We start from the raw sequence: 27,539 nt of genomic DNA, 5'->3' as shown, positions 1-27,539 counted from the left end.
ATATATATATATATATATATATATATTTATATATATATATATATATATATATATATATATATATATATATATATATATGTGTATATATATATATATATATGTATATATATATATGTATATATATGTATATATATATATATGTATATATATATATATATGTATATATATATATATATGTATATATATATATGTATATATATATATATATATATATATGTATATATATATATATATATGTATATATATGTATATATATATATATGTATATATATATATGTATATATATATATATGTATATATATATATATATGTATATATATATATATATGTATATATATATATATGTATATATATATATGTATATATATATATATATATATATATATATATATATATATATATATATATATATATATATATATATATATATATATCCACACACACACAATCATCAACTAAAAAGCATATATTATTTTAGCTGTCTTGTTTACAACATAAATACAACATATATTTTGTTCTGGGGAAAAAATACAATTATTATAATTTTTATAACTTTTTTATATAATTTGTCTGGATGTTTAACCATTTTGCTTCAATTCCATTCAAACTTAAAATTTTCTTTCCACCTCTTTTTTATTTTTCCCTGGTTCGAGCATGACTGTATTCACAGCCTGCTAATTTGGTTTACATCTTGTGCGAACACAATGGGCAGACAGATGATAGCATCAGGTAATCAAAAGAGCAGCATGTATTGTGTGTGTTGAACTTTAATCCACCCCTTTTCCACACACAAACACACAGACGCTCGCTGCTCGCCGCCTCCATTGTCTCCTCATCCACGCCAGCTCCTGTATCCAAGAAACTGCAGACCAGAAAACTGTCTGGCTCAATATATGTGCTGAGCCGAGGTGACACCACCACACAGGGCCTCGTCCTTCACATTTGTGTGTGGTGTATTATGTAAATGTCTCCGTCTGGATGTGGTTTTATGTGTGTGTGAGCGCAGCCTCATGCTCTCCACCGCCGCTGGGAAGAAAGAGGAAGGAGCAGGACATTATTCGCTGTAAATGAGAGCGAGACCTTGAGGTATTCTCAGAATTCTAAATCTGCTTTTCCTCCCATTTCCTGATTATCCACCAGGATTGGAGTGGGAATGCAGCATTGGACTGTTTGTTCCATGCGTTTAGTTAAAGGAACTGCTCAAATGATAAGATATGAAGATACATACGCGCTCTTCTAAGCATGGGCTGCATTCCCTGGAGGGACACCACTTTGTATCTCACGGAGGAGCAAATGGAGCTCGACCTTTTAATTACAAACTGTCTGGGTGGTCTTTTTTTTTTAGAGGTTGTTGAAGTACTTTACACTGATAATAATAAATTACACAGTATTTAACTGTAATGTGACCTGTATTTTACTCTAGGGCAGTTATGCAGTATGTTACTGTATTTTAAAGTTGCATTGTATATATATGTGTGTGTGTGTGTGTGTGTGTGTGTGTGTGTGTGTGTGTGTGTGTGTGTGTGTGTATATACATACACACACACACATACATACATACATATATATATATATATATATGTGTGTGTGTGTGTGTGTGTGTGTGTGTGTGTGTGTGTGTGTGTGTGTGTGTGTGTGTACAAACCAATACACACACAGCAAGATAAATGGTGCTGTATGGTATATATAAACTTTCATTTATGTTTTAGGGGAACTTTAACTGTCAAGGTGTCTCATATCTAATGTTTTCATTGATTTGCAAGCATTTTTTTTGTTCATTCAAAGTTCATTCATTCATTCATTCATTTAAATTACATAAATAGGTTAATGAGTACAGTCATACAAAGTATTGAAAATTGGTTTTGGGGTCAGTATGATACAATTTAGGTCTACGCTAAAAAAAATGGTTCATTTAAAATTTTTGCTTACAATTTATATACTTGTAAGCTGAATTTAAACAAACAAATTGTTCAGCATTACTAAACTTCATTTATCTAGTTTTTTAATTCAGCTCATATAAATTGTTTACAATCACTTACCTTAAAAAAGTTTGTAAATTTAATGAATAATTTTTTTCAGTGTATTTTGATTTGGTTTGGTTTAATTTGGTTTAGTTTAATTTAGTTTAGTTTGGTTTAGTTTAGTTTGGTTTAGGATAGTTGCAATCACATTATTGCATACAAACAAGCATACTTTACACAGCAGGCTAAAACACAGCTTCAAACTACAGCAAATAATAAGAATAAAAGCATCATTTCAAATCTAAAATGTGTTTACACCCTCATCACACCACTTATTCTTCCTAATGCGGTAATGGAGAGCTTTCAAATAGACTTTTATAAGCAAACAGGTCACCTTACTTGATAAAAGGTCTTATTATGTAATCCAGATTTAATTTTGCACTGTTTCCTGAATCCTAAAGGTCTTGTTTTTTGCTGCACAGATGAAGGGACTTGAAGGTGTCCCACTCCATCATTCCTCTTGATTTGATCAGAGACGTCCAATCAGTCCAGTTTGATAAAATCACCAGTGTAACACACAGCAGCATGCGCACTGATGAAGAGGGTCTATAAAAAGAGCAGCTGTGCTCCCTGAGCTGCTCCAACACATCCAAGTCTTTTGTTTGTCCATTAAATGTGTTTACAGTACTCTGTATTCTCAAACCATCTTTTTATCATTATTTCACATTTATACCTCTTAATCACAGCTGAAGTCCCAAACCCATCTTTTTCATTAAACACGGATGTTGATGATTGATTCAGTAGAGCTTTGTGGGTTTGTGTGCTTGTATGATTCAAAAGTGCTGTGTTTTGGAGAGGACAGGGCTCCATATCTATGCTTTTTCTCAGCATTTCTCTGTCCTTGTTGATCTAAAGAGGCCTTTTCTGTGGCTCGGTTTGATGGAAATAACACCATAACACCTGTTCCCTCATTGAAAATAAGCCAACCTCCCTCTATCTGTTATTACTTGAGACATTCACTATTTTATTATTAATTAAGTTTATGAACATGTTTTTTTTAACTGAAAAATTAACTGAAAGAATCCTTTATAGTGTATTTATTAGTCCTATGATGGAACTAACAGCATGGGTAAAGGTTAAATGCATGTGCGCCTTTTTAGCACATGTGAAAAGAAATATTTTTATTTGTCAAAGTTAATTTTAATTGGTTTCCAACTCAGAATTTAATCTAAGTTACAATAATTCAAATTAAGATTAATCTAATTTAAGCTGATTACCTTATAGGTTGTGATTTGGTCTAATTTAAATCATTTAACCCAAAAATCCCCTTATTTTCAGTTAATGGTTTATTATTTACCTGAAGTCGCTTAGAGTCAGTATGCTGGCCTGGTTTTTAGGTAGAGGATAAACTAATTTCTTTTAAGTAACATTTTAATCCACACCATTTTAATCCACACCATGCTTGTTCATTCATAAAGAATGTTTGTTTTAGCCAGTAGATTATAACATACTAAGTCAGTGATTGTCAGAAATCAACAGTTCTCCAATGCTGTGCCTGGGCTCCATCCATTAAGCCTGACTGTATGAACAAATCCTGGTCATACATCAGCCTAAACAATTTACTACTTACAAAGATTTCGGGAGATATTAAACAAGAATTTTACACTTATTGTTCAGGCAAAGACTTTCCATTTCAGTTCACCTAATTGAACAAAATACACCAATTCAGAAATGTACAACATCAATTAAGAGTTAGAGATTAATACCTGACCATGTTGAAGTACATTGCAGCATATACGTCTTAACACACAGCAACAGGATATCCTGGTTACAGAATCACACAGATACTTCTGCACCGTTCTCTTAAATACTCAAATCACCATAAATTCAAGACAATAAAAGCTTCGCAAAGACCTTTGCCTGGTCATGAGTTGAAGTGAAGACCATTTTCTCTGGAGTGGAGCGTCTGGCAAAGATCTTATCAAATTCAAAACCCAAATAAACTGATATAAGGGGATTGTAATATATTACAGTGAAATTGAGACCACTTCATCAACCACACAGAGACATTTGAAATGACACCAAACATGAATATAAAGCCACAAGATACACCATATTAAAAACTTGGACATTCTGTGTAGAGCTGCTCTGGTGGAGAAGGTAAAGTCCAGGGCTTAGAGTTGGGCTCAGGATGCATGATTGAGACAACCTGATCAACTGGTTTCCAAGCTGATCTTCTTCTCACATTAGAAAGTTTATTGTTTTAGTGCCTGGCCATTATCATGGTCTTGTCTCGTGTGGAGTTCAATAACAGTTCTCAGGTTTTAATATTATGAAGAGATATAGCATCCTTACTATATTTGTCCATGATGGTGTGTTTGCTTATTCTGATTTAATGACCACATTTAATAGTCTGAAAGTTTGATTTTTTTTTCTTGTTGATGTTTTTTAAGAGTTTCTTGGGTGAAACACTGCAAAAGTCCTGTCTTTATTCCCAATTTCAAAAAATGCTTACATCAAGAATCATTTTCATAGCAATTTAAAAATGTTTTGTTTTCAGAAATAATATGTCAAAATTAAGTATTTTCCTTAAATTAATTGGAAATTGTTCTCCATGTTAGAGCACTCTCCATGCCAGATAAATAAGAACTAGCCCTGGTTGCCAGATCCTGTCAGTAAATGTCTGTTTCTCTGGTTACCCAAACAATACGCCAGTGGAGCCGCCCAACACCCAAACCAGCAACTGAATCAACTGAATTAACAATCTCCTATCAATATACAGTTGAAATCAGAATTAATAAACCTCCTCTGAATTTTTTTGTTAATTTATTTATTTTTATTATTATTATTTGCCAAATGATGTATAACAGAGCCACAAAATTTTCACAGTATGTCTGATAACATTTTTCTTCTGGAGAAAGACTTATTTGTTTTATTTCGGCTTGAATTATTCTGACTTCAATTGTAGGAGTTCACTAAGAATGCCAAAGAGGAGCAGAAGCGGGAGACGAAGCAATGATGATAAAGAAGAACTTTACTGAATAATCTTCATCTGACCACAATAAATCCAACAATTGTTATTATACCACAAGCAACACTGGAAAATTACTGCCTCACAACATTGCCCAGTGACAATACAGACCTTGAAATTGAGACATTCTCATTAAAACAAGCGTTGCTTGAATCCACACAGCCATACGATTATAACAACTTAGAATTAATTATTGGAAAATAGTAATAACAAAATACAAAACATAATCAAACGACAAATAATAATCAAATCATTAAGTAATAATTAATAAAATTTTAATTATATAAATGACTAATGATCATATGGTTACATGGAATAATTAAATGAGGAATAAATTAATAGAAACAAATGAAAGTAAATGAATGGTTGTGAAGCAACACACGCATAAGTTTGCTACAAAGATTCTCAGATCCTTAGTTAGATTATTTATCCAGAATGTTTAAAAATATGTTTATATTCCAAAGCCCATTGGAAGATCATTTTGATATATTTTAAGGAACAGTTCACTTAATTTTGACATTATTTTTGAAAACAAAACAGTATATTTGTACTTGTCTAGAAAATGCTTCTTGATTTAGAAATCTTTAGATATTTGTACTAGAAACAAGATAAAAACTTACAAGTAAGAAAGGCAGTTTTTGCAGTGTTTTTTTTTTCCTAATTTCATTTCTTTTTTTTTTGGTCCGATGGAAACTTCTGGTTCAAGTAAAGGTGGCACAGTCTGTGAGAACAATCCAAAATGAGTACTAGGAATAATTATGAGATGTGTTTGTTTTCGCCAACCTGATTTCACCAAGTATGACATGTTCCTGGATTAACGTTTATGTTAATCCTGAAACAACATTCAAATCAGCCAATCAAAATTAAGGGATGCGTTTACAGTTTATGTTAAGTTTAGGCTTACGGTTAGGTTTTTGCATTTCTACATGATTGTTATCCATCTATTGTTCCTTTTGGTTTTAGGAATAATTTACAGTTATGATTGGGTTTAGGGGTATGGATTACATTTTCCAACAAAAATGATGCTACTGGATCAACACAGATGTTTATCCAGGATCGTATCATACTTTTGGTGCAGTGCACATAACCTTGAGGCAAATTGTTTAGTACAGCTGATTATTTTACTTTGGTTTATTTGACTGTTTTCTGTTCTCTTTGCAGCTTGCTGGGTTCATCTATGCCTGTTATGTTGTGAAGCTCATTTCAGAAGAGGAGGACAGCTGTAAGTAAAACTTCACAATTACTTCAGAAATATTTGTGTGTACATACAGGAGTGGAGTAGTGTTATGTTACACAGTAATTAGAAGTTACTGTTCGCTATATACCTCAGTTTTAAGGTCAGAAAACAAACTTATTTCGAGTAGACCACCAACTACAGTTGATCCTTATCGCTAATCATTAGCTAGCCTATCAAATCCTTCTAAAACTTCTATAAATATCCTGCCTAAACTTTATTCCTTATCTTCGTTTTTGGGAAACCAATCTGGCAACACGGTGGCTCAGTGGATAGCACTGCTGCCCCGCAGCAAGAAGGCCACAGGTTCAAGTTCTAACTGAGCCAGTCGGCACTCCCTGCGTGGAGTTTGCATGTTCTCCCCGTGTTTGCGTGGGTTTTCTCTGGGTCCTCCGGTTTCCTTAAACAGTCTAAAAACATGCACATAAGTGAATCGTAATACAGTCACAAGCACTTAACGCATACATTGCATAAAGGGACACTCGAGAAACACCTGATCTTGTATCCCTCCTAATGCTCATTGACCAGGGACAGCATGCCAACCTGCTATCATAGTTGAGCATCATCTAAGTGTGAACTCTTGAAATTTAAGATTCAGTAATCTTTTAAACTGTATATAAACTCTTTTAATAAAAATTCTAGCAATAACTTACGATAACAAGCCAAAATTAGTAGACCCAAATTTTATGTTAGGAAAATATATAAATAAAAAATGTAAAAAGAGCAAAATTCAAGAGAAACAAAAAATGTATAAAATTTTGTAGAAATTTTGTAGTATGTATTTTTTTTCTCCAATAATTTGCATGAATTTAAATGTATTACCTTTCTATTTCTAAAGATTTTCGCTGACTAAAATAATATTTTAATAAATGTATCTGTTTAGTAAAGCTGTTTAGTTCAAATGCACCAAAATACATTTCCTATAGACCTTTTTCATGGCTGCTGCATGGTGGGCGACATAGCGACCAGCATCTTCAGGTAGAATGCTAAAAACTTCCGTTTACAGCGTTTACAACTGGTAATCTGCACTCCGAAAATGGGTTTCAATAACGTTTTTAAAATATTACAGAGTGTTTTTGTGACACACAACTTAGAAACGTGTCTGTTAAAGCCATTCTAATCTGTCAGATGTGGTTCAAGCCCATCAGTAATACGAGAAAAACATTCTCCTAGTTCACGTGTCTGCCGTCAGAAATAAAGTGTGTGTATTTCACACACGCAATACTTCGCTGCATTATAGAGCAAACCGTATTATTAGCATGAAACTTATGTAAGTCATGCAATTCACAAAAATGACCAATAAAAGTCTGTTACTGATCCTCTGCTGGCTAATTTGCTGTTCATTCTAATCGCGAGCTGTTTATGTTATATTTCATGTGTTGTTTATACCACGGTTTGTGTTTTTCTGTCATTTCGAAATGACACACCTATATTTTCACGTTGTAACAGTTATTAAATCGGTGTGTCAGTGGCACAGTACAGGCTACGTATGTGTCTGTCAAACATTTTGTTGAATTACATTTGTTTAGGCTGGTTATATATTTGAAAGAAAGAGAAACTGTTGACTTTAGCAATGACGAGGGTTCATTTAAACGGCAGAAGATGCCGTCTGACAACGAGGGAAAAACGCCTCACAGCAGCTGTTTTCCATCCTATTAGATCGCATTTTTTTAAATGATCAGTCCAGGGGATGGTGCTGATGGACAACAGAATTAGTTCAAAGATGATAAAAGCTGGTAAAATAAATTAAAACTATCGTTTTAAAGCTGTCCAATTGTGACTGTTTACATGCATCAGCTGCTGACCGGAAGTTCTTAGCATTCTCCTTGCGCATACATGCAAAGCATCATGGGTAATTTTGCATTCCAAGAAAAAGGTCTATATTCACTGAGAAATGGAAAAAAAAAAATACATGTATGCATTTTCAAATAGGGGTGTTACTCATTTATGTTGAGCACTATACAGTACAGTCTTCAAATGCTCCTCCAAAAAGTAAATCTGATTGGTACATGTGTGACCCCTTTGTAATAAAGCAGACGCAGCTTTAGATGGCAGATCTTTAGCCTAGTTTGAATGTCCTGGTAAACATCTGAATTTAGATGTTGCAGGATCTTAAGATTGCTTTTATTGATCCAAAACGACCAGTGGCCTGATGTTTTAAAGCAAGGGGGAAATTGTTCCATTTGTAAAGCTCAAATGACCACACTTAGCAGCCCTGAAAACATTCTGTGGACATGTGGATCGGTTTTATTAGTCACCTTTCTTTCCTGACAAAAGATTAGAAAGCATAATAACCCACACTGAAACATGGGCTGATTGTTAATGTTAGGATTAGCTCACCAAAAATGAAAAATCTGGCCATTTACTGCATGACTTTCAATCTTGTATATATATATATAAAAAAAAACAAAGCCATGGCTTGAAATATACTTTTTATGCTGCTTTTTGTTGTTTGCCTTTCATTAGAACAGTTGGGTATTACATTGTTCAACATTTCCCCAATTGTGTTCCACAGAAGAAAGAAACTCATGTGGATCATGACAGACTATTCATTTAATGTGTGTTTGCCCTCAGATGCTTGTAAGTTTTTCTTAGGAAGGCCTTTTGAGGAATAGAGCTTCAGTAACAAAGAATATGCAGCCTGACGCAGGCATACAAGATCAATACTGTTGTTCTCTTTCAGAGTCAATCCTTATTTTGCGTGTTCTCATCATTCTCTCATCACAAACCAGCTAAAACTGACACAGAGAGATGCATGTAAATGTGTGTGTGGCTGTTTATTTGTTAGACATCCTCCTCCTTTGTCCTGTGTTTTTGGTGCATTTTATCATCTTATAATCAGAGTAATCAGAATCATTAAACATCACTCTGGATGTAATTAAGCATGGCTGTATTTGTAGAGCCGGACTCTCATTAAAGAGAGTGCCTTCAGTACATGTTAAGATCACGACGAGAAGCCCTGTGGCAGAGTAGAGCCTGTGGAGCATGATGGTCTATTAATGATGACTATTTGGGTAAATATGAGCTTTTTATCCAGAAGTTCATGATCTTATACATGTTATTTTTATTATATTTAGTTTAGTCTCATAAAAGAGATATTGCGACATATTAATATTATCTAAAACAACAGTTATTTGAATATATTTGAAAATATATTCCTCATGGCAAACTTAAAATCATTTGTAGATGTGCTACTAACATAATTTGTTAATATATTATAACAAATACATACATTTTAACGTACATAACAAACATTATAACATATACATTACATAAATATGTATTACATATATTACACTGTAAAAATATCTGTTATTTAACAGTTTCCATATTTTATGTATATTTATGGTTATGAAATGCATTATGCGAGCTTGATCTCTGATGCGTCGACTTTTCATGTTGAAAATTTAACTCTACAGTTGAACAAAATGACTATAATGTTTAAGAAATTTTATATATAAGAAATATAATACAAAAAATTTTTTTTTAAAAATCTACTGGCAGCTTATCAAAAGGTTTTTGTAGCATAATATCCAACACCAACACAGACAATATATCACTTTTAACCAATAAAAATGTTAATGAAAGTCACAATGTTTTTTCAACATTTCAAGGTTAAAGGGTCCCATAATGCAATTCAAAACATGAATATATGAAGAAAAATAAAATATAAAAACAAAAATCACAAAATACGGAAAACTGTTAATTTACGGATATTTTTACAGTGTAATTTTCCTTAACATAGAAAACTTTCGTGCTACTTACAGTATTGTTTATTAACCTTTTCAAGGTTTCTTGATGAATAAAATAAAAGAAAGAAAGAATGTAGCCTGTCATAGCACTTATATTTTACTTTATATATACAGTTGAAGTCAGAATTATTAGCCAACCCCTGAATTATTTTCCCCAATTTCTGTTTAACAGAAAAAAGGTTTTTTAACACATTTCTAAACATAATAGTTCTAACAACTCATTTCTTATAACTATATATATATAATATATATATATATATATATATATATATATATATATATATATATATATATATATATATATATATATATATATATATTTATATATAGTTGAATATTTTTTCTTCTGGAGATAGTCTTATTTGTTTTATGTCGGCTAAAATAAAATTATTTTTGAATTTTTAAAACACCATTTTAAGGACAAATTTATTAGCCTCTTAAAGGTAATTTTTTTTTTGATAGTCTCAAGAACAAACCATCATTATACAGTAACTTTCCTAATTACCGTAACCTGCTTAGTTAACCTAATTAACCTAGTTAAGCCTTTAAATGTCACTTTAAGCTGTATAGAAGTGTCTTGAAAAATATTTAGTGAAATATTATTTAGTCATCATGGCAAATATCAAATAAATGAGTTATTAGAAATGAGTTATTAAAACTATTATGTTTAGAAATGTGTTCTCTCCGTTAAACAGAAATTGGGGAAAAAATGTGTATATATGTTCTCCATGCTTCCTTCACAATCCAAAAACATACTATAGGTGAATTGGATTAACTAAATTGGTCATAGTGTATGAGTCTGTGTAAATGAAAGTGTCTATGGTTGTTTCCCAGTAACTGCAGTATCAATGCCATTATCTTTTTTGGCAAATGCTATAAATAACTAATAATAATTTTCGGTTTGTTCCTCACACAGTAAATGATAAAATACTATACCTACCATTTTAGTTGCATATTTAATCTGTTTTCCATTGCTGAAAAAGCATCCTAAATACATAGAAATTTGCAGATTGTACTGGCTAACCTTTTTGCCTTTAGAATAAAATTACAGTTAAGCAGTGTGTCCAAAAACGGTACAATTTCATCCTCTCGCAAACTTCAGTTTACCGGCATTTGATTAGTTAAATGCGCTAAGCTTCACACCACAAAAACCCATCACCCACCACTTCATCCAACATAATTCAGCAGTGCCCAGGGTGTCCAGTGAGATTCCTGATGGTCTTAATCAGCCATCAGGAGAGATTTAGGAACATTTATGTAATTGGAAATCCCTCTCGAAAAAGTCTCCCCCAATCAATCAACCACTAGCTTGAGTGAACGGCTCACAGTGATGTTAGTATCTCTTTTTTCCAGAAGAATGTAATTGTTAAGGCTCTGAATCCTCCAAGCAGGCCAACTATATTGATGGCTTGATCCCTGAGGCATGTGGAAACACTAATCGGGAAGCCATATTGGCCATTACGGCTTTAATTAATATAGTACATGAAGCACCTCCGTAAAGGTGATGAACAGCTCAAACCAATCAACACGGTCCGCACGTAATTAAAGCTACTATCAAGGGGAATGTCTCAGGGTGCTTTTAAAGAAAGGACAGTATTTAAATGATTCTGCCTCTGAGAGCACCAAAAAAAAAAAAAAAAAACAAGCATGAGAGAGAATTAGGAAGTGTTGATACGTGCAAGTTGCGGGGAAACACTTTTTTCGTGCATCTACAAGGAAATGAGGTTAAGGCTTTCCTTTGGGGAAATGCAATCAGGCTTTGCGGTTTGCATGGAGGTGGGAGCTTGTGCTGATAGTCTTTGTGCACCGCGTGTGCTTTTTACAAATGCCTTTGTCAGAGGAAGAGCTTTTGGAAGGGCGAAGCTGAAACAATAAAACTCATAAAAGCTTTGCTATATGGACGCTGTAAGGAGAAAACGTCCATCTCAGCCTAATTCCCTGCAGCGCCGGTGCCTCCGAAATGGCTGCTTTTTGGGATGTGTCGCTTAAAACAGAATAAATGGCTATTTGTGTCATTTTGCTCTTTGTGTGTCTTTGAATGCTAATGTTGTGGCTCAAGGTGGCTTGTATGGACTCTTGATGTGTCAGCTTGCACACGGCTGATGGTATTTGTATGTTTTTTTTGTTCATTACTAGATCAGTGATCCTAGCATTTTCCATTATCATGGCAGGAGTAGCCGGAAGGAATTTCAGCAGTAAAGCAACTTGAGATATTTGTTTTGTTGGAAAGGGGATGTTTTAAGAGCCGTTTAAGAGCACATATCTGCCTGGAGGCGAGCTGTTTTAACATTTACCCCCTGCAGACATATTTATGTAAAGGACATTAACTGTAGAATGTTATGAAGTGCAGCGTATCACATAATTTTCTTTTTGATATGATCTCTGTTTTTCATTTTAAATGCTATTTTGTGTGAGTGGGTGTATTTATTTATTCATCGTTTTATATTTAGCGTTTATAATGTTGCAAAATGTCTTTCAAATGTATGCTGATCCTTTAATCTTTCCATTTATTTAAGAGCAATTGCTTTTAACATTGTTAATGAAGGATAAATGGAACCAAAATTCTTAAATTACCAAATCAGAATATTGTAATATATTCATCTTTGCCATCAAAAGATTAAATGTTTTATTAACGCTACAACTACTGAGGCAGTCATTTTGACAGTTTTCAATTGTGTGATTTAATATATTTGTTAAAAAAAAACATGTAACTATAGTACCCTGTGTTCATTTTATTCTCGTACACACCGGAATGTTTTTTTTTCACATTTATCGTTAGCATTTTTCAAGATGTTTTTTAAACCCGTTCAAACCCAAGTAATGGTCACCATATTCTATTCATTGAAAATATGAGTAGTATGAATGGAATTCGGACGTACTACATCTGTCATTTCTTCTTGATTTCATGACCAACCCTCGTGGGTTGTGTCACACCCATTTCATAGCTCCCGTTCATGAATTCTCTCGCGAGGCATCATAGGATAGAGCATGGGATGCGCACTTCAGAATCTCGCCAGAAGTAGTAGGTCATCCGTGATTTTCGATATATATGAATTCGGACATATTACTTGGATACTGATTTTAGCATACTATATAGAATGGAAGTCTACTGTTTTGAATGCAGCCATTTTGTTAAAATCCTTCACATTGTTTACTGGTGATTCTAACAAGCAATATATAGTCTATGTCTCGTTTATCATACAGCACTTTTCGATTTGAGCACCTCCAAGTGCTGCTTACTGTAACTTCAGCAGTTCTGTGCACATGAACAAAATTGGCAATCTGATTGGTGGAGAAGGTTTAGCGCAGCGAGCAAAAAAAAACAACAAGCATTAGGCTTTTTATTAAAAATTATGTTTTTGCACGTGCCTTCTTGCGTGTTGGTGTGCATGATTACTTTGGCTTCCTTTACGAGAAGTTAAACAATGACAAAAAACGCTAGCAAAAAGTGCCTCGGTGTAAACAGACCTATTGCTATTTAGTAAAATTACAAGACACAAAATATTTCAGAGTATTTTTGTCTTGAATGGCCATAACGGCTGGTCAAATTGACTGCATGTTACATTTTCCTGTTCCTTTAAATATGCGTACTTCTGTTGCCCAACTTTCTAATAGCAAAAACATAACTTTGATTCAAACATGTTTTTCAAACTTTCACAAACTACATTTTCACTCCAGTGGAAAACTTTTAAGGGTAGTCTAGTATCTCATACACGTTAATAGGCTATACTATGAATAACATATTTTTAGGGTAATACTTTCCTAAAATACAACAGATATTCAAAGCTTGTAAATTATAAAAAGTTTTACATGAACAGTCAGAACGACCACTATGGACATTTTAGTAGTTATAGAATTTTGGTAGTTCCAGTGTTAAATAATTATTATAAGTTGTAATAAAAATTAAATTAGATCTATCTATCTATCTATCTATCTATCTATCTATCTATCTATCTATCTATCTATCTATCTATCTATCTATCTATCTATCTATCTATCTATCTATCTATCTATCTATCTATCTATCTATCTATCTATCTATCTATCTATCTATCTATCTATCCATCCATCCATCCATCCATCCATCCATCCATCCATCCATCCATCCATCTAATCAATCAATCAATCAATCAATCAATCAATCAAAGCAAACGTTCCAAATTACAGTAGGGTTTAAAATGAAAATATTTTGTAGGATTGTTGATCGTTTTTCAACTGCATATCTGAAGATGTCAAACCTGATTTCAAGTTACAAGTCAGCTTTTTAATTCAGAAATAATGTAAAATAGGCTACCAGTAGTCATAACAAATAAGCAATTTTATAACCTGTATATATTATATGTATATTCCAGAGGAAATAATAATTAAATCAAAGAGAAACACTGTATATATGAATGCTGAGATGCTGAAATGCTCACGGTGTCCTGTTAGACATGAGCGCTCTGGATCCATCTTTCAGTCTGACCTCTGCGGGTCAACAGATATCACTGATCAGGACAGAGTTCCGATTCCATATTGAGACCTGTGTGGATTAGGGGATTTGTAGGTTTATGCCCCCTAAAATCTATCATCAGAATGATAATGGGTCCAGTCTGGCCTCCGCCTTCTGCTTGAGATGCAAGAGAGGAGCTCTCAGCTAATTCCTCAGCTTATCTCCTGTGTTCGCCAGTCTAGGAAACAGCCTCTGATTGCTAAAGCCTGGATCTTTATCACAGCCTTTATTACCTTCGTGGAAAGCCCAGATACTCAGGCTTCCTGGGCCTGAAACAGCTGGTGGGCTCTGACACAGGGGTCTTTTGCTAATCCTGTTCATTTTCGCTACGTTAGCCTAGCATATAATCCAAGCGGCAGTGAGAAATAGATATCGGATGGGCTCAATGATGATCATCCATTTGTTATTATCGCCACACTGAAACACACACGGGATATATAATCAGAATGTGTTTATTTAAAATGCGCTCAGTTCATTAAATGATGTCTTTCTTCTTTTTCTCTCTGTTTTTAGTTGATTTTATAGGAGGGTTTGATTCGTATGGTTACCAGGGGCCACAGAAGACGTCGCATTTGCAACTACAACCAATGTATATGTAAGTAGCCTACAGCAATCGTGAATGCTTTTACATCAAAGCAGGCTGTACTTTGTCGTACAGTTTTAGCAGGGCATTGTTTTATACTGGGGCTTCAGGGTACATTTATGTGGTGCACAGTATTTAATTTATGCAGATTGTTTCTTCAGCCTTTTATAATTGCTCATGTGCAAGAACCTGCAGTTCCCTAAAGTGTATTGTAACTTGTTTGTAATTTTGTTATTGTATAGTTGATAAATGTGGGGGTTTTTTTTGGAAGCACTTTAAAAAACGGTCCATGGACTTTTTTCGCAAGACTGTTATGACGTGTTTAATGGTTATCATTATCTTAAATCCTTGAAAGATTTAAATATTTAGATTTTTGAAAAAACATATGAACATTTATATACATTTATGGATGTATTATATCATCTTTGCGTTAAATTACTGTAAGAATGGGTTTTAGCGGTTCGAGCTGTAGTTCTGTCAAGTGACTAAAAAGTTATCAGCATGATGATAAAAAAACTGTACATTTCTAGTCAAACCATTTTCTGCAGTCTTATACCAAAAACGGAAACAAGGGCAGTATTACAGTTTTTCTCAGACGCTTTGGTGCATTTCTCACAACACTATTTACATTTGCACAACGGTTAATGCAAACTGCAAAACCTAGCTGATAACCTGCAAAAGCACGTCACTTGCTCAAAATGGATAGTTCATTCCTCAAAAGCAATTATTGATGTCAATCAAAGTGTCAGTATCATCAAAATAAAAAGTCCTGTCACCATTGTGTATGAACAAGATAGTCAAATGGCTTAGTCGTGTTTTCATTATGACAGTTTACTCTGTACATTTTTTCAATGCAAGAAAAAGTCAGATTTTGGTGACACTTCCTGAAAATGCTCAAGACAGCACTGTATACTATTTGCATAGCCATTTGAAAACTACAGTAAAGTTAGACATCACTGCATTTAGTAAGTTGTCTGAGTACAAGACACTGAATATGTATGTTTCACATTTTTACTGCATTTGCTCTTTACAATTCTAATTTATTCACAGCATTGTGGAAAAGAATAAACACACCCTTATTTACAACAAACATAAACTTCTTTTGGGTAGAGCTGTGCACAACTGTAAACAATATTGCAGTACAAATTGGAACTGAACCTACAATATACACATTTCTGTACTTCATTCATCAAATTGTTCAATTTTTAAGACATTTTCAGGAAAATAAAGATTTACAATTTTTTATAAAATTAGCTTGACAGATTTTGACAACTAGTTCAACATTTTTGTATGTAAAGACTTAAGAAATGAAACAAGGACTATTAACTTTATATGGAATGACTATTCAGCATTTACAAGTTTAGTTAATTTTGACTGACATGACATAAGCAAATGATATTGTTCTAAACAGCAGAGAGTATTATGAAAGCAATTGATGCATGTCAAAAAGCATTTGCAATGTGTTGGAAGGAATGAGAAACTGCTACTGAGATGTGCACAAATGACTAATTGTTTTGAGAAATGCATTAACCGTTGTTCAAATGTAAATAGTGTTGTGAGAAATGCATCAAAGCGACTGAGAAAAACTGTAATAGCTAAAAATGTGGGATTGCTTTGGTATTGTATTGCAATATGGAGCAATTAAGTGTTGATGTTGAATCAAAAGTAATTCAGAAATACTTGATGATTAATGGATTTAATGACAATAATTCTCTATGGTTACAACTGAATTAGTTATAAAATAACTGTATAAAATGATAAAATATGAAAAGATGAAAACATGTGATAGTAATTGTTGCCAGCTTACAGTTTTTATAATAAATTTAATAAATGTTCTAATAAATTTATTTTTTTATTTAAACCGTTTCATTATTATTATTTATTTCCGAAAACAACAGGTTTATCTTGGAGACAGAAAATGTATATAGAATCGTATTATTATAAAAAATACATTTGGTTTTGTTTTGTTATATATTTCAAATAAAGGAAGGGCATCCGCTGTGTAGAACATATGCCAGAGTAATTGCCGGTTTATTGCCTTATTTCCTTAAGCAAATGTAAGGTTACATTTACATGCCTAACATTCAGAGATTAGAACATCTCAGCGATACATTAGTTATGTAACAATAACCACCAGATAATCCATTCATTTTCAGCTATATTCTGCATATTTATTAAATGTATTAAGTTATATAATATTTTAAATATTTATTACAATTTTAAATATCTGCTTTCTTGTTGTATGTAGTTTCAAATAAAAGTTTGACTCCTGTCATTGTTGCTTTTATTACTATTAATAATAATAATAATAATAATAATAGTAATAATAATAATAATTTAATATTTAAGTGATGGATCATGTGACTGAAGACTGGAGTAATAAGGCTGAAAATTCATCTTTAAAATCACTGGAATAAATTAGAAAATAAGTTATAAAATTCTTTTGAACAGTTCCTTTATAGTTCAGTAACATTTCACAATGTTTCTATTTATACTATATTTTTGTTGTTGTGCTGCGGTCCTGGCCTATAGTTTACTGAATTTCAGTGCATGTGTGTGTGTCCATGTAGGACACACTTAAACATGCTTGCAAAGTGCTTTTATGAGAGGTGGTCCGTGACAGACCTGCAGCAAAAACAAAACCCCAAGGAGTATCACAACATCTCCAAGAAATAGAGCCGCTGTCAGTCTGGCTGTGATAATAGCTTAGGTCAATATTAGGGAGGTGATCTGTTTGCTCAGCCTCTGTCTGCAGCTTTAATGTTTATGGGGAAGTAGTTGAATGCTCAGAGGTGGACTTGGCGATCGCTGGGAGATTTAGGAGGATTTGGCTTATTGACACTGATCTATTGGCCATTGTGTTCTTCTTGTCCACAATGCACTCCATTATGCAGGAGGTGAGACCGCAATGCTTTCAAAGCTTAGACCTGGGGATCTATATGAAGAGCGATCTGAGATGGAAGAGTCGCTGGAAAGGAGAGAAACAACATTAAACAACCAGCATTAAAAGTAGCCGTCGGGCTACAAAATGACACCAAGGACCTGTTTACACCTGGTCAATTTGTGCATTTTCTCCCTTTTTTCATTTTTTGTGCATTTATTTCGTAGTGTCATCAAATTTTAATTATATGTACATCTAGTCATTTAGCACAGTGGTCTCCAACCTTTTTATCACAATGGACTAGGGTTGGGTGATGTTAACCAATTTGGCATCGTACGATGTCTAATGTGAAATGTCGCGATGGACGATGCCATCGTCGTCTTATTCAGGGTGAATAATTTATTTATGATTAATTAATTAATTTATAACAAATTCATTATTTGTAGCCTACCATTTCACCTACCTGACCCGCATGGTCTTTGTTTTACTCATAACCAAATCATTAATAAGTAAATATAAGTTACACACAACTTACCACCTGAGCCATTATGTAGCACATTTTATTTAATTATTATTGTTTACCGAAACGTATGCTTCATATCTGATTTGGAATATAAATGGTTTTTCAGAACAGAAGAAAGAAACTCTGTGTTTGGATGTTTGGAAACTCTTTGATGGAGAGGGTCAATTTAAATTTTTCAGTGAACTAACCCTTTAAAGACCAGTTAGGACTGTGTTTGATGTGGATAGACAGTGAGACATTCACTCTGTACGTTTTCCCAAAATTTTCCCAAATCAAATCAAATATTCCAATTAAAATATTTGAATAAGCATATTTTATTTTAGGCGGTTCATTCCACTGTAGTTATCTGGGGTGCAAAAAGGGGGTATGCAGTATATGGGGGTACATGGGGGCCGCCATTGTGCCAAAACTATTTTTAAAATTATCCTTATTAAAAGTTTCAATTAATAGAAATACATAAATGCGTTTTGTTAAAAAATTTTATTTTGCATTTTGTACTATAATATTGTATTTTATTAATTTATTTTTACTATGAGTTGCGTTAGTTGGCGCACACGTTTTAATTTAAAATCATTTAACACAATAACATGCAGTCACTCAGCCAAGTGTAAAGTGTTCATGTACTGTAGACGTAAATGTTTAGATTTTTTATTTTTTTCCAAATAAACTTGTTCTTTATTTATTATTATTTATTACTGATTAATTAATTTGCCAAAATAGAGATCAAAAATTATGTTCATGTAAGTACAGACCTCAAAAAATTTCAGATAACATAGAAAATAATATTTGGATTAGAAATTCCCCTTTAAACATTTTATATACTTGATTATAATGATTCTTAACTCTTTAATAAAACAATTTAACTCTTGTTAAAACTGACACATGAACAAGGAGTCAGAATATAAAATTTCTTTGGAACTGAGATGTTTATTAATCCTTATATCAAGATCTTTTTTTTCCCATATAGAATTTATTATGTATCATAATGATACATCAGGTCTTTTGGTAAAGTTTTTCGCTCAAAACTATTTCAATTTAGTTACAAAAAAAGTTTGCCCATAACATTTTGTCAGACCTCGCATACCCCTCAGTAAATGTGTTGTTGCGCCACTGGTGGTGACCCCTGATAAATAAGAGAAAATTAATGAACGAATATTTTATTTCAGCTATTTTTGTCATTCTTATTTTGTTTAACTTGCTACACTAAAATGATACTGTAGTCATTTTGTTTTAAGCTTCAAATAAATACTGTGGTTTTATACATAAACTGAATTAGTTTTTCCTGTTTGTCTTTGAGGTTTAACTTGAATGAAAAGTAGTGTGTCTAAAAGTGACTAAAATCACACTAAAGATTATTTCCTTATAAAGATATTAAATAACACTGCTTTAAACCTCTAAATTATTTAAACTTTTAAAATAATAGTTACAAAAACTAAATCATGATAGATGGATTGATATATTTTTGCTGTTTTATTTTATGCTAAACATTATAAATAAAATTTGGACTAATGGATTATGAGCGATAAGAAAAGAAACGATAGGATTTAACTGTACTTACTGTACATACAGGACTGTACTTCAGTCTATGGTTTATCTATATTGGTCTCTGTGAGATGAGCCCAGCTGATGACATATGGCAGGGGTCCAAATGTGCCTGTCAGAATCACCAGAGCTGGCACACAAGTGACACCGATGGCAAAATACCAGCCGGAACATTCCTACAGTCCTCCAGGGATTGAAAGACACAGCTGAGCAGAGCTGCCCATCACCACAGTCCAGACACATAGAGTCCTGCCAGTGACATATAATCAGGGCTGTGCTGCATATGATTTAAAAATACTGTATAGCAGATTTACCGATAACACTAATTTATACTGTGTCTCTAGATAATTTACTGTAAGGTACTCATGTGATAACAGAATTATATAAAAATATCTAATATATAAAAAATATTACATCAAAATATAAAGAATGAGAGAAATTTGTTGTTGTTGTTGTCAAATATGCACAGAGAAAATAATTCATAGTTCATCAAAATATAAATATATACTTCAATGTTCAAAACACAAATAAAAATTTACATGATAATAATATATGTTTTTTTTTTTAAATTGGGAATATCAAAAGAGCAGTATTTATTTAGAATACACACTATACCTGACCAAAGTTTTAGAAGAGTAAATTGTGTAATATTTTTAAAGAAGTTTCTCCTGCTAATCAAGCTTCATTTTATTTGATTCAAAGTACAGCGAAAAGAATACAAAAATTTAAAAAAAAAGAAAAATTGTCAAATAGTGTTTACTATTTAAATATATTTTTTAAAAAGTATATTTTACTGTGATTTTCTGTGAGATCAAAGCTGAATTTTTTGCATTACTGCCGTCTCAATGGTGCTGTTCTTCTGAATTTTCTATTCAAGAAAGAAATCTGAAAAGAATGTGTAAAAACATGTAAATATTTTTTGAAAAGCAACACAAAGCAAATTAGAATGATTTCTGAAGGATTGTGGAAAAAACTGCTTTTACAATTTAAATTATTATTTTTTTCTATTAATAGAAACAGTTATTTAAAATACATACCTCCATAGTTTACAGTAAAACATAAATGATGTTTTATTCAAACACATACGTTTAAAGGTGCAGTATGGAAGTTTTACACCCAGTGGTTGAACTAGGTATTGCACTCCTGGATCTAAACAAAAAACAGGAGTGAGCCTGACGATTGAGCCTAAAGGCTGATTTAAATCATGTTCTATATAAAAGCAATGGCACACGATAGAAGGAATATTCTCCATATTCAAGGCAGTTTTTGTTCCAAGCAACACCTTGATTTGATATATTAGAAACAGCTTTTATTTCTTGCAGCTGAACAACAGAAAACTGACAATGATCACCTCAGGTACAGCTCATGTGCTTTATTCAGTGTTAAATGCTAACAATGTGAGTTTGAATGCCATTTTACATGACATTTATTGCCATACTACTGAAAGCAGCAGCAGATAGTTTACCTCAGATCTTAAAAATAAAATAAAACGTCTGAAATTGAACTTCAGAACTGTGACTCGAAACCAACACATATAAGTGCATTCAGCATCTACATTTAATAATGTTAAAGAGTTTTAATATCTAATATTTCGATTATAAGCCTTACTATTTCATGAATGAGCGCATATTCTGTGCTTATGAATGGCTGTATTTAGATTTCTGTCATGTTTTGTCTGGTACAAACAGCCAAAATGCTTATCACTGCAAATCTCGTCAAGTAGCATGTTGGTAGGACAGGGGGTTACAATGTAACCTGCTCACCTAATGTTTACGTTTGTAATATTTATATTATTTGCTAATTAATAACCTCATGTGGAACTCTTAATCTGTGTCTCATTTCGGAGTCTGCTGCTGTCCAACAGATGTCGCATTTTGGTCACGAGCGCATACTTCAAGAGCTTTTCTAACTGAATGAATGAAATACGTGGTTTTCCATCAAGGTAACCCGGGGTGCTGAAATATAATTGTCTAAACTGACATTGGGTAGGTTAAAAGAACCAAAACAAAGGCAGCATTCCAGCACAAATAGCCCATTTTTAAAGCAGAATATCTGACTTCCATGTTGTTTTTCTGATAAACAAAAATGTTCACTTAGTGTGTTTCTTAAATATCTGCAAACATACTATGGTATTTTTATGCTTTAGAAGAGACAAACACTTACATACAGCACCTTTAAATCCAAATCAAGAGAAACTGAGAATTGTCATTGTATTTCCATTTTCTGCCACTAATGCACACAGCAAAGGGTGCAATTACATGCTATTTTAGATCAGTGGCATGTAACAATGCTTTACGCAAGCCCATCCTTGTCTTCTGGGAGCAGATGCTGTAAAATTGGGATTAATGGGGATTACACCGAATCCGGAGAAAAGACTACATCGAAAATTAATTATTGTTAAAGAGCTGCGCCCTTCTGTACCAGCGGCGCTTGCCTCAAAGGATCTTGTTGAAGATGCACTGAATATTCACTGTCAGACAGTGTTTTGTATTTATTACATAGCCGACTGACTAAATCATTCTGTCACGTCATGAGTCTCTTGTCTTTGTAAATGTCAGACTCTCACTTCTCCATAATGCATTGGAGTGCTTTGAATGGCAGGTCCATCCATAAGCAGATGGCATATTTTGATATTTCAGGGAGGAGGTTTTTCTGCGCGTGCCTTTGTGAAAAGCTGTGTGTGTGCGCGTTGTTTAGTGAGTTTTGAGATTCAGTGTGGAGAAAAATAGAATAATGAAAAGTGGAAAAGGTCACAGCTAATAATTAGTTAGAAGGGCAAGACGATATGAGAAAACTGAAATGAAATGAATAGATCGCTCTCAGAAGCCCTTTAACACAATGCAGAGAAGCACACGGAGGCCTACAGTGGACTGGAAAGTTTTTGGAGGCTTAAATGTATAGATCATAATGAATGGACTAGTTTCACTGCAGCAGATGCAAAATAGCTTTTAGTTTTCAGTGTTCAGCTATTGGAAGTGACATTGAATGCTCATTTTACAATCGTTAATATTGTCTTAATTAAAAGTATTCAACTTCATTTCATTTCATTTTTGATAAGTATAATTAACACAATTTTACCTTGTTAACAACACCTCAGTTTACCGTGACCCATTTCGGTGCGTGTGTCTTTAAATGATTATAACTGTGCTCACCAGTACACACATGTTTGACTGGCAGGATGGAGCACTTGAAGCTGTTTCCACATTATGATGATAACATTTGAAATTGCGCCAAAGCGTCTTGGGCGCATATACTCATATAAAAACTACAGTATTCATTGCTTCCTAGAGGTTTGAAATATACTTGCAGTGGTAGCCGGATTGAAACACACCATTTACAGTTGAAGTCAGAATTATTAGCCCTCCTTTCAATTTTTTCTCTTTTTCTAAATATTTTCGAATTGATGTTTAACAGAGCAAGGGAATTTTTATGTCTGATAATATTTTTTCTTCTGGGGAAAGACTTATTTGTTTTATTTTGACTAGAATAAAAGCAGTTTTAAATTTTTTAAACACCATTTTAAGGACAAAATTATTACCGCCTTTAAGCTATATTTTTTGATCTACAGAACAAACCATCGTTATAAAATAACTTGCCTAATTACCCTATCTTGTCAAGTTAACCTAATTAACCTAGTTAAACCTCTAAATGTCACTTTAAGCTGTATAGAAGTGTCTTGAAAAATATCTAGTAAAATATTAATTACTGTCATCATGGCAAAGATAAAAATAAATCTGTTATTAGAAATGAGTTAACTTAGCAAAACTATTATGTTTAGAAATGTGTTGAAAAAAATCTGCTCTCTGTTAAACAAAAAAAAGGTTTCCCTTTGCTTTTATTCTGTTTACTTATTTACTTTTTATTTAATTAATTATTTAAAATAGTTTTTAAAATAGTTACCTAAAGTAAAATTGAAGCAAACAAACATTAAAAAAAATTTAAATTACATTTAGCAACTGGGCATTGTTTAGATTTTTGGGGGGCATATGTATACTCTATATAAAGAGTTCTGATCCAAAAGCTTCAAAATGCTGCTGAAATATTCTTCTTAAATGAACATTTCTTAACAACATCCTTAGTTTATATTCAGTTATTTCATTTTAAAGACAATGAAAAGAACATATTCATCGCCATAAAGGTTACTAATTAATAACTAAAAGGTTAATATTATTGTTTTAATATTACATGTTTTAATAATAATAGGCATAGACTTGTGTCTATTCTAACTTTCCAACATTTTTATTTTGTTTATTTATTTACTTAGATGAGGCTGCAGAAATATTCCAAGTAAAGATTTGTAGTTACAAACATTTAGTTACAAACTTGCCTTTTTAAAATCACATTAAATTAGCAGTTGGGTTAGTTTACATCAGGGGTGTCTAAACTCAGTCCTGGAGGGCCGGTGTCCTGGAGAGTTTATCTCCAACTTGCTTTAACACACCTGCCAGGAAGTTTCTAGTATATCTAGTAATTAGCTGGTTCAGGTGTGTTTGATAAGGGTTGGAGCTAAACTCTCCAGGACACTGGCCCTCCAAGACCGAGCTTGGACATCCCTGCTTTACATGTTAAGCTCAAACCGACATTGGGAATGATGCCTGTCTAAAGATGTGTGCTGTCTTTTGCGAATATAAAATGACAATGACATTCATAAATTGTAAATATTTTAGTGAGACAACAACGGTTGACCCTGTAGAGCCTAATTAAGATCTGCCATCTCATTGCAGGCACTGTATTCAGTATTAAATGCTTGTTTTCTTCTCCCACAGGTCAAAGTAAAAGGAGAACTGCCTTATCAGCCAATCAAAACGACGAACTGAAACCTGAACTTGTCTTTCTACGTAAATGTCTTAACATGATTGTGTCTTACGAACTGTCGGAGGAGCGCAGAACCGACACTTTAACCTCAAAGACTCAAGCAACAGTGGGTTTTCTTTGTCTTACACCCAGTCCATCCTCCTCCAGAGCGTCCGGCGCGAGAGAGCCCTCGTGTGGCCCGAAACCCTCACAAACTCTGATCTCGCTCTGGACATTAGCAGTGCAAACCCGGAGGAGAAGATTGCGTCTATGTCTGCTGACAGATCTGCAATAAGAAAGACTTGGAATCGTGCAATGGAGCGAGTGGATATCGTGTCAGTGTGATTTTTCACCCATACTTAAAGAATGTTCTTTAACTAGTCAGTATATTAGTTATCTAGTCCAACAAATCAGCGGCAGAGTGTCGTTAATCCTGTTGTGTTTACAAAAAGGCGATTCCTAACACTCGGGATTAACCATCGGTGTTTAATGCAACCCAAGTCGGTTTCTTTCTTCTTCTCTCTCCTGGATGTACTTGTCTTGAAAGTGCCAAGAACAGTTACGGTAAAAAATAATATTTAAGAAACAAGTAGCTGCTCAGAGATTCATATTTTTTTCGACACACCAGAGGGAAAAAAAGTAAACAAAGAATTTATGATTTTATCCGTTCGCCATTGGATCAGCCGTATTTGTTTGCATGAGGTGTCCGAAATCTGTTGCGTATTTAATATCTTTCAGCTAGACATACAGTAGGCCGACCTTTGGAAGGGGTGACAGTCGCTCCGAAAGGTTACTTGTGAATATTGTCGTTTTTTAAAAGACGGTGTTGAGTCTTGTTAACAAGAATTATGAATAGAAATCCAATTGTAACTTCTTTCTATTTTACGCCTTTTTTAACATGTGTGCCAGTGTTCACTATTTTCTAGTAGACTAATAATTTATTATGCCGTGTGTAAGTGGGCCTTTCTTTTCGATATACCTGTAAATATTGAGGGGGGGTGGGGATAGAGATGCAGTATTTCTAGTGATGTGACGTGCGAGGAGGTGTGCGGAAGAGTCTGCTCGGGTTTGAGCCTTTCCTTTTCTGTAGTACCGAGACACAAGGAATCGTTTGCTCAAAAAGGAGCATCTGATGTTAATTTACTCAACCTTGGGACATTTGAGATGTGACTCTTTTTTCCTGTAGAACATTAAAGAAGATTTTTTGTTGAAACCATGGTTCTTGGTGATTCATAAAATTCAAGTCAATAGTACGCATCAAAATGAGAATTTAAAAAGCAAATCATGGAAAGCGGAATTGATATATATAACTGTTGATGAAGTTATGGAGGGGAACGATTATTTGTGCAGGAAACTAAACATTAATTACAGCAATATTCAACCCAGGCTCATTCTGATTATTTACCCCTATATACAATTCTGGAGAGAGCAAAAAATGTCCCAGGAGCTACTTTTTTTTTTTTTTTTTTTTTTCAGTTTTTGTTTTCACAAATCCACTAGAGCCCGCTGTGTACGCTTTTTCAGATCTCAAATTTCTCTCGCGAGTGCCATTCGCGCCTGCTCTTTTGTAAACCCACCAGAGGCCACTGTCAATTGACTGATTTACTGACTGACCAACCGACTGATCCCCACACTCTCCCCCTTCCCTAAATCCAACCAATAGTGTTTTTAAAAGCACCGATTGACCCCCCACCCACTTCCCTTAACCCAACTACAACCAGAAAAACAAAAGCCCCCTTATTTTTTACTTGTTTTCAGAATTTAAGACATTTTCACCCTGTTATTTACTTGTTTATTATAGTTTTTGGTTTTGTGTTACCTGTTTTCTCGAACCGTTCTTCACCCCGCTGTTGCAGTCAAAATTTCATTTTAAGCTGTATAGAAATGTCTTAAAAAACATCTATTAAAATATCATTTACTATTATCAAGGCAAAGATAACATAAATCAGTTAATAGAAATGGGTTATTAAAACTATTATGTTTAGAAATGTGCTAGGAAAATATTTCCATTAAACAGAAATTGGGGAAAAAATAAACAGGGGGCTAATAATTCTGACTTTAACTGGACGTGTCAAACTAACTGGATGAACTGGGAATAGCGTAAAAGCCGCCTATACGGAGGTAAGCGTCATACCACCCCATAGAGTTCATTTTAAAGATGAAATGCAGCCATACGTATCTCTGGCTACATAATCTGCGATCTCCAGAAACATGTATAGGGCCACACTTTCAGAATGAGCCTCGGTTGCCAATATTACAAGATCCAGAGCCTACTTTTTTTTCTTTTGCTTTTTCTGCACACAATTTTGTAAAACTAATCAGTGGATTTATGCGGAATGTGTCAAAATTTGGGTGAACAAGATGAAAGAGAACACAATACAAAGACATGGAAATGAGTCCATGAACCGAGTGGATTCAAGTCCACCACATACTCTCAAGACTAGCAGTGTCCAGACTCTCAAACAAAGCCGAGGTGACAGAGTCCTGACAGAAATATTTTGAGGGTATATAAGGTATATAGTAAAATTTTTTAAAATGACATCTTTACTTTTATTTAAGACTTAGGATGCAAATCCACTTAGAACCGCTTGTCAAAGTTATAGTAACGCTCTTATATGATACATATACACTAAAAGACATATAAAATATAACCAAAAATTGTAATGTACACAGATTATCTAAACATTTGCATATTTTACACTAACATTAGTACCTCTAATCTACAGCCTCAAGCAAATGGTTCAGA

The 27,539-nt window shown here is 33.5% G+C and overlaps 1 protein-coding gene across 4 annotated transcripts in view; it reads left to right on the top strand.

Annotated features, from left to right (window-relative positions):
* The window catches only part of nkain2 (sodium/potassium transporting ATPase interacting 2), a 432,978-nt gene extending 406,519 nt beyond the window's left edge, over nt 1-26,459 (top strand). For 3 of the 4 annotated variants that reach the window (XM_087296306.1, XM_087296307.1, XM_087296309.1), the window contains 3 exons: nt 6,154-6,214; nt 14,984-15,065; nt 24,766-26,459. In XM_087296306.1, the coding sequence (XP_087152432.1) occupies nt 6,154-6,214; nt 14,984-15,065; nt 24,766-24,775 (153 nt within the window). In that variant the 3' untranslated portion in view covers nt 24,776-26,459. 4 annotated transcript variants of the gene reach the window in all.
* The last annotated feature ends 1,080 nt before the right edge of the window (nt 26,460-27,539 follow it).

Source organism: Danio rerio, chromosome 20 (genome assembly GCF_052040795.2).
Source record: "Danio rerio strain M-AB ecotype USA chromosome 20, GRCz13ab, whole genome shotgun sequence".
Taxonomy (NCBI): domain Eukaryota; kingdom Metazoa; phylum Chordata; class Actinopteri; order Cypriniformes; family Danionidae; genus Danio; species Danio rerio.
The sequence above is the reverse complement of the archived record's forward strand: the minus strand, read 5'-3'. Positions and strand labels throughout refer to the sequence as shown.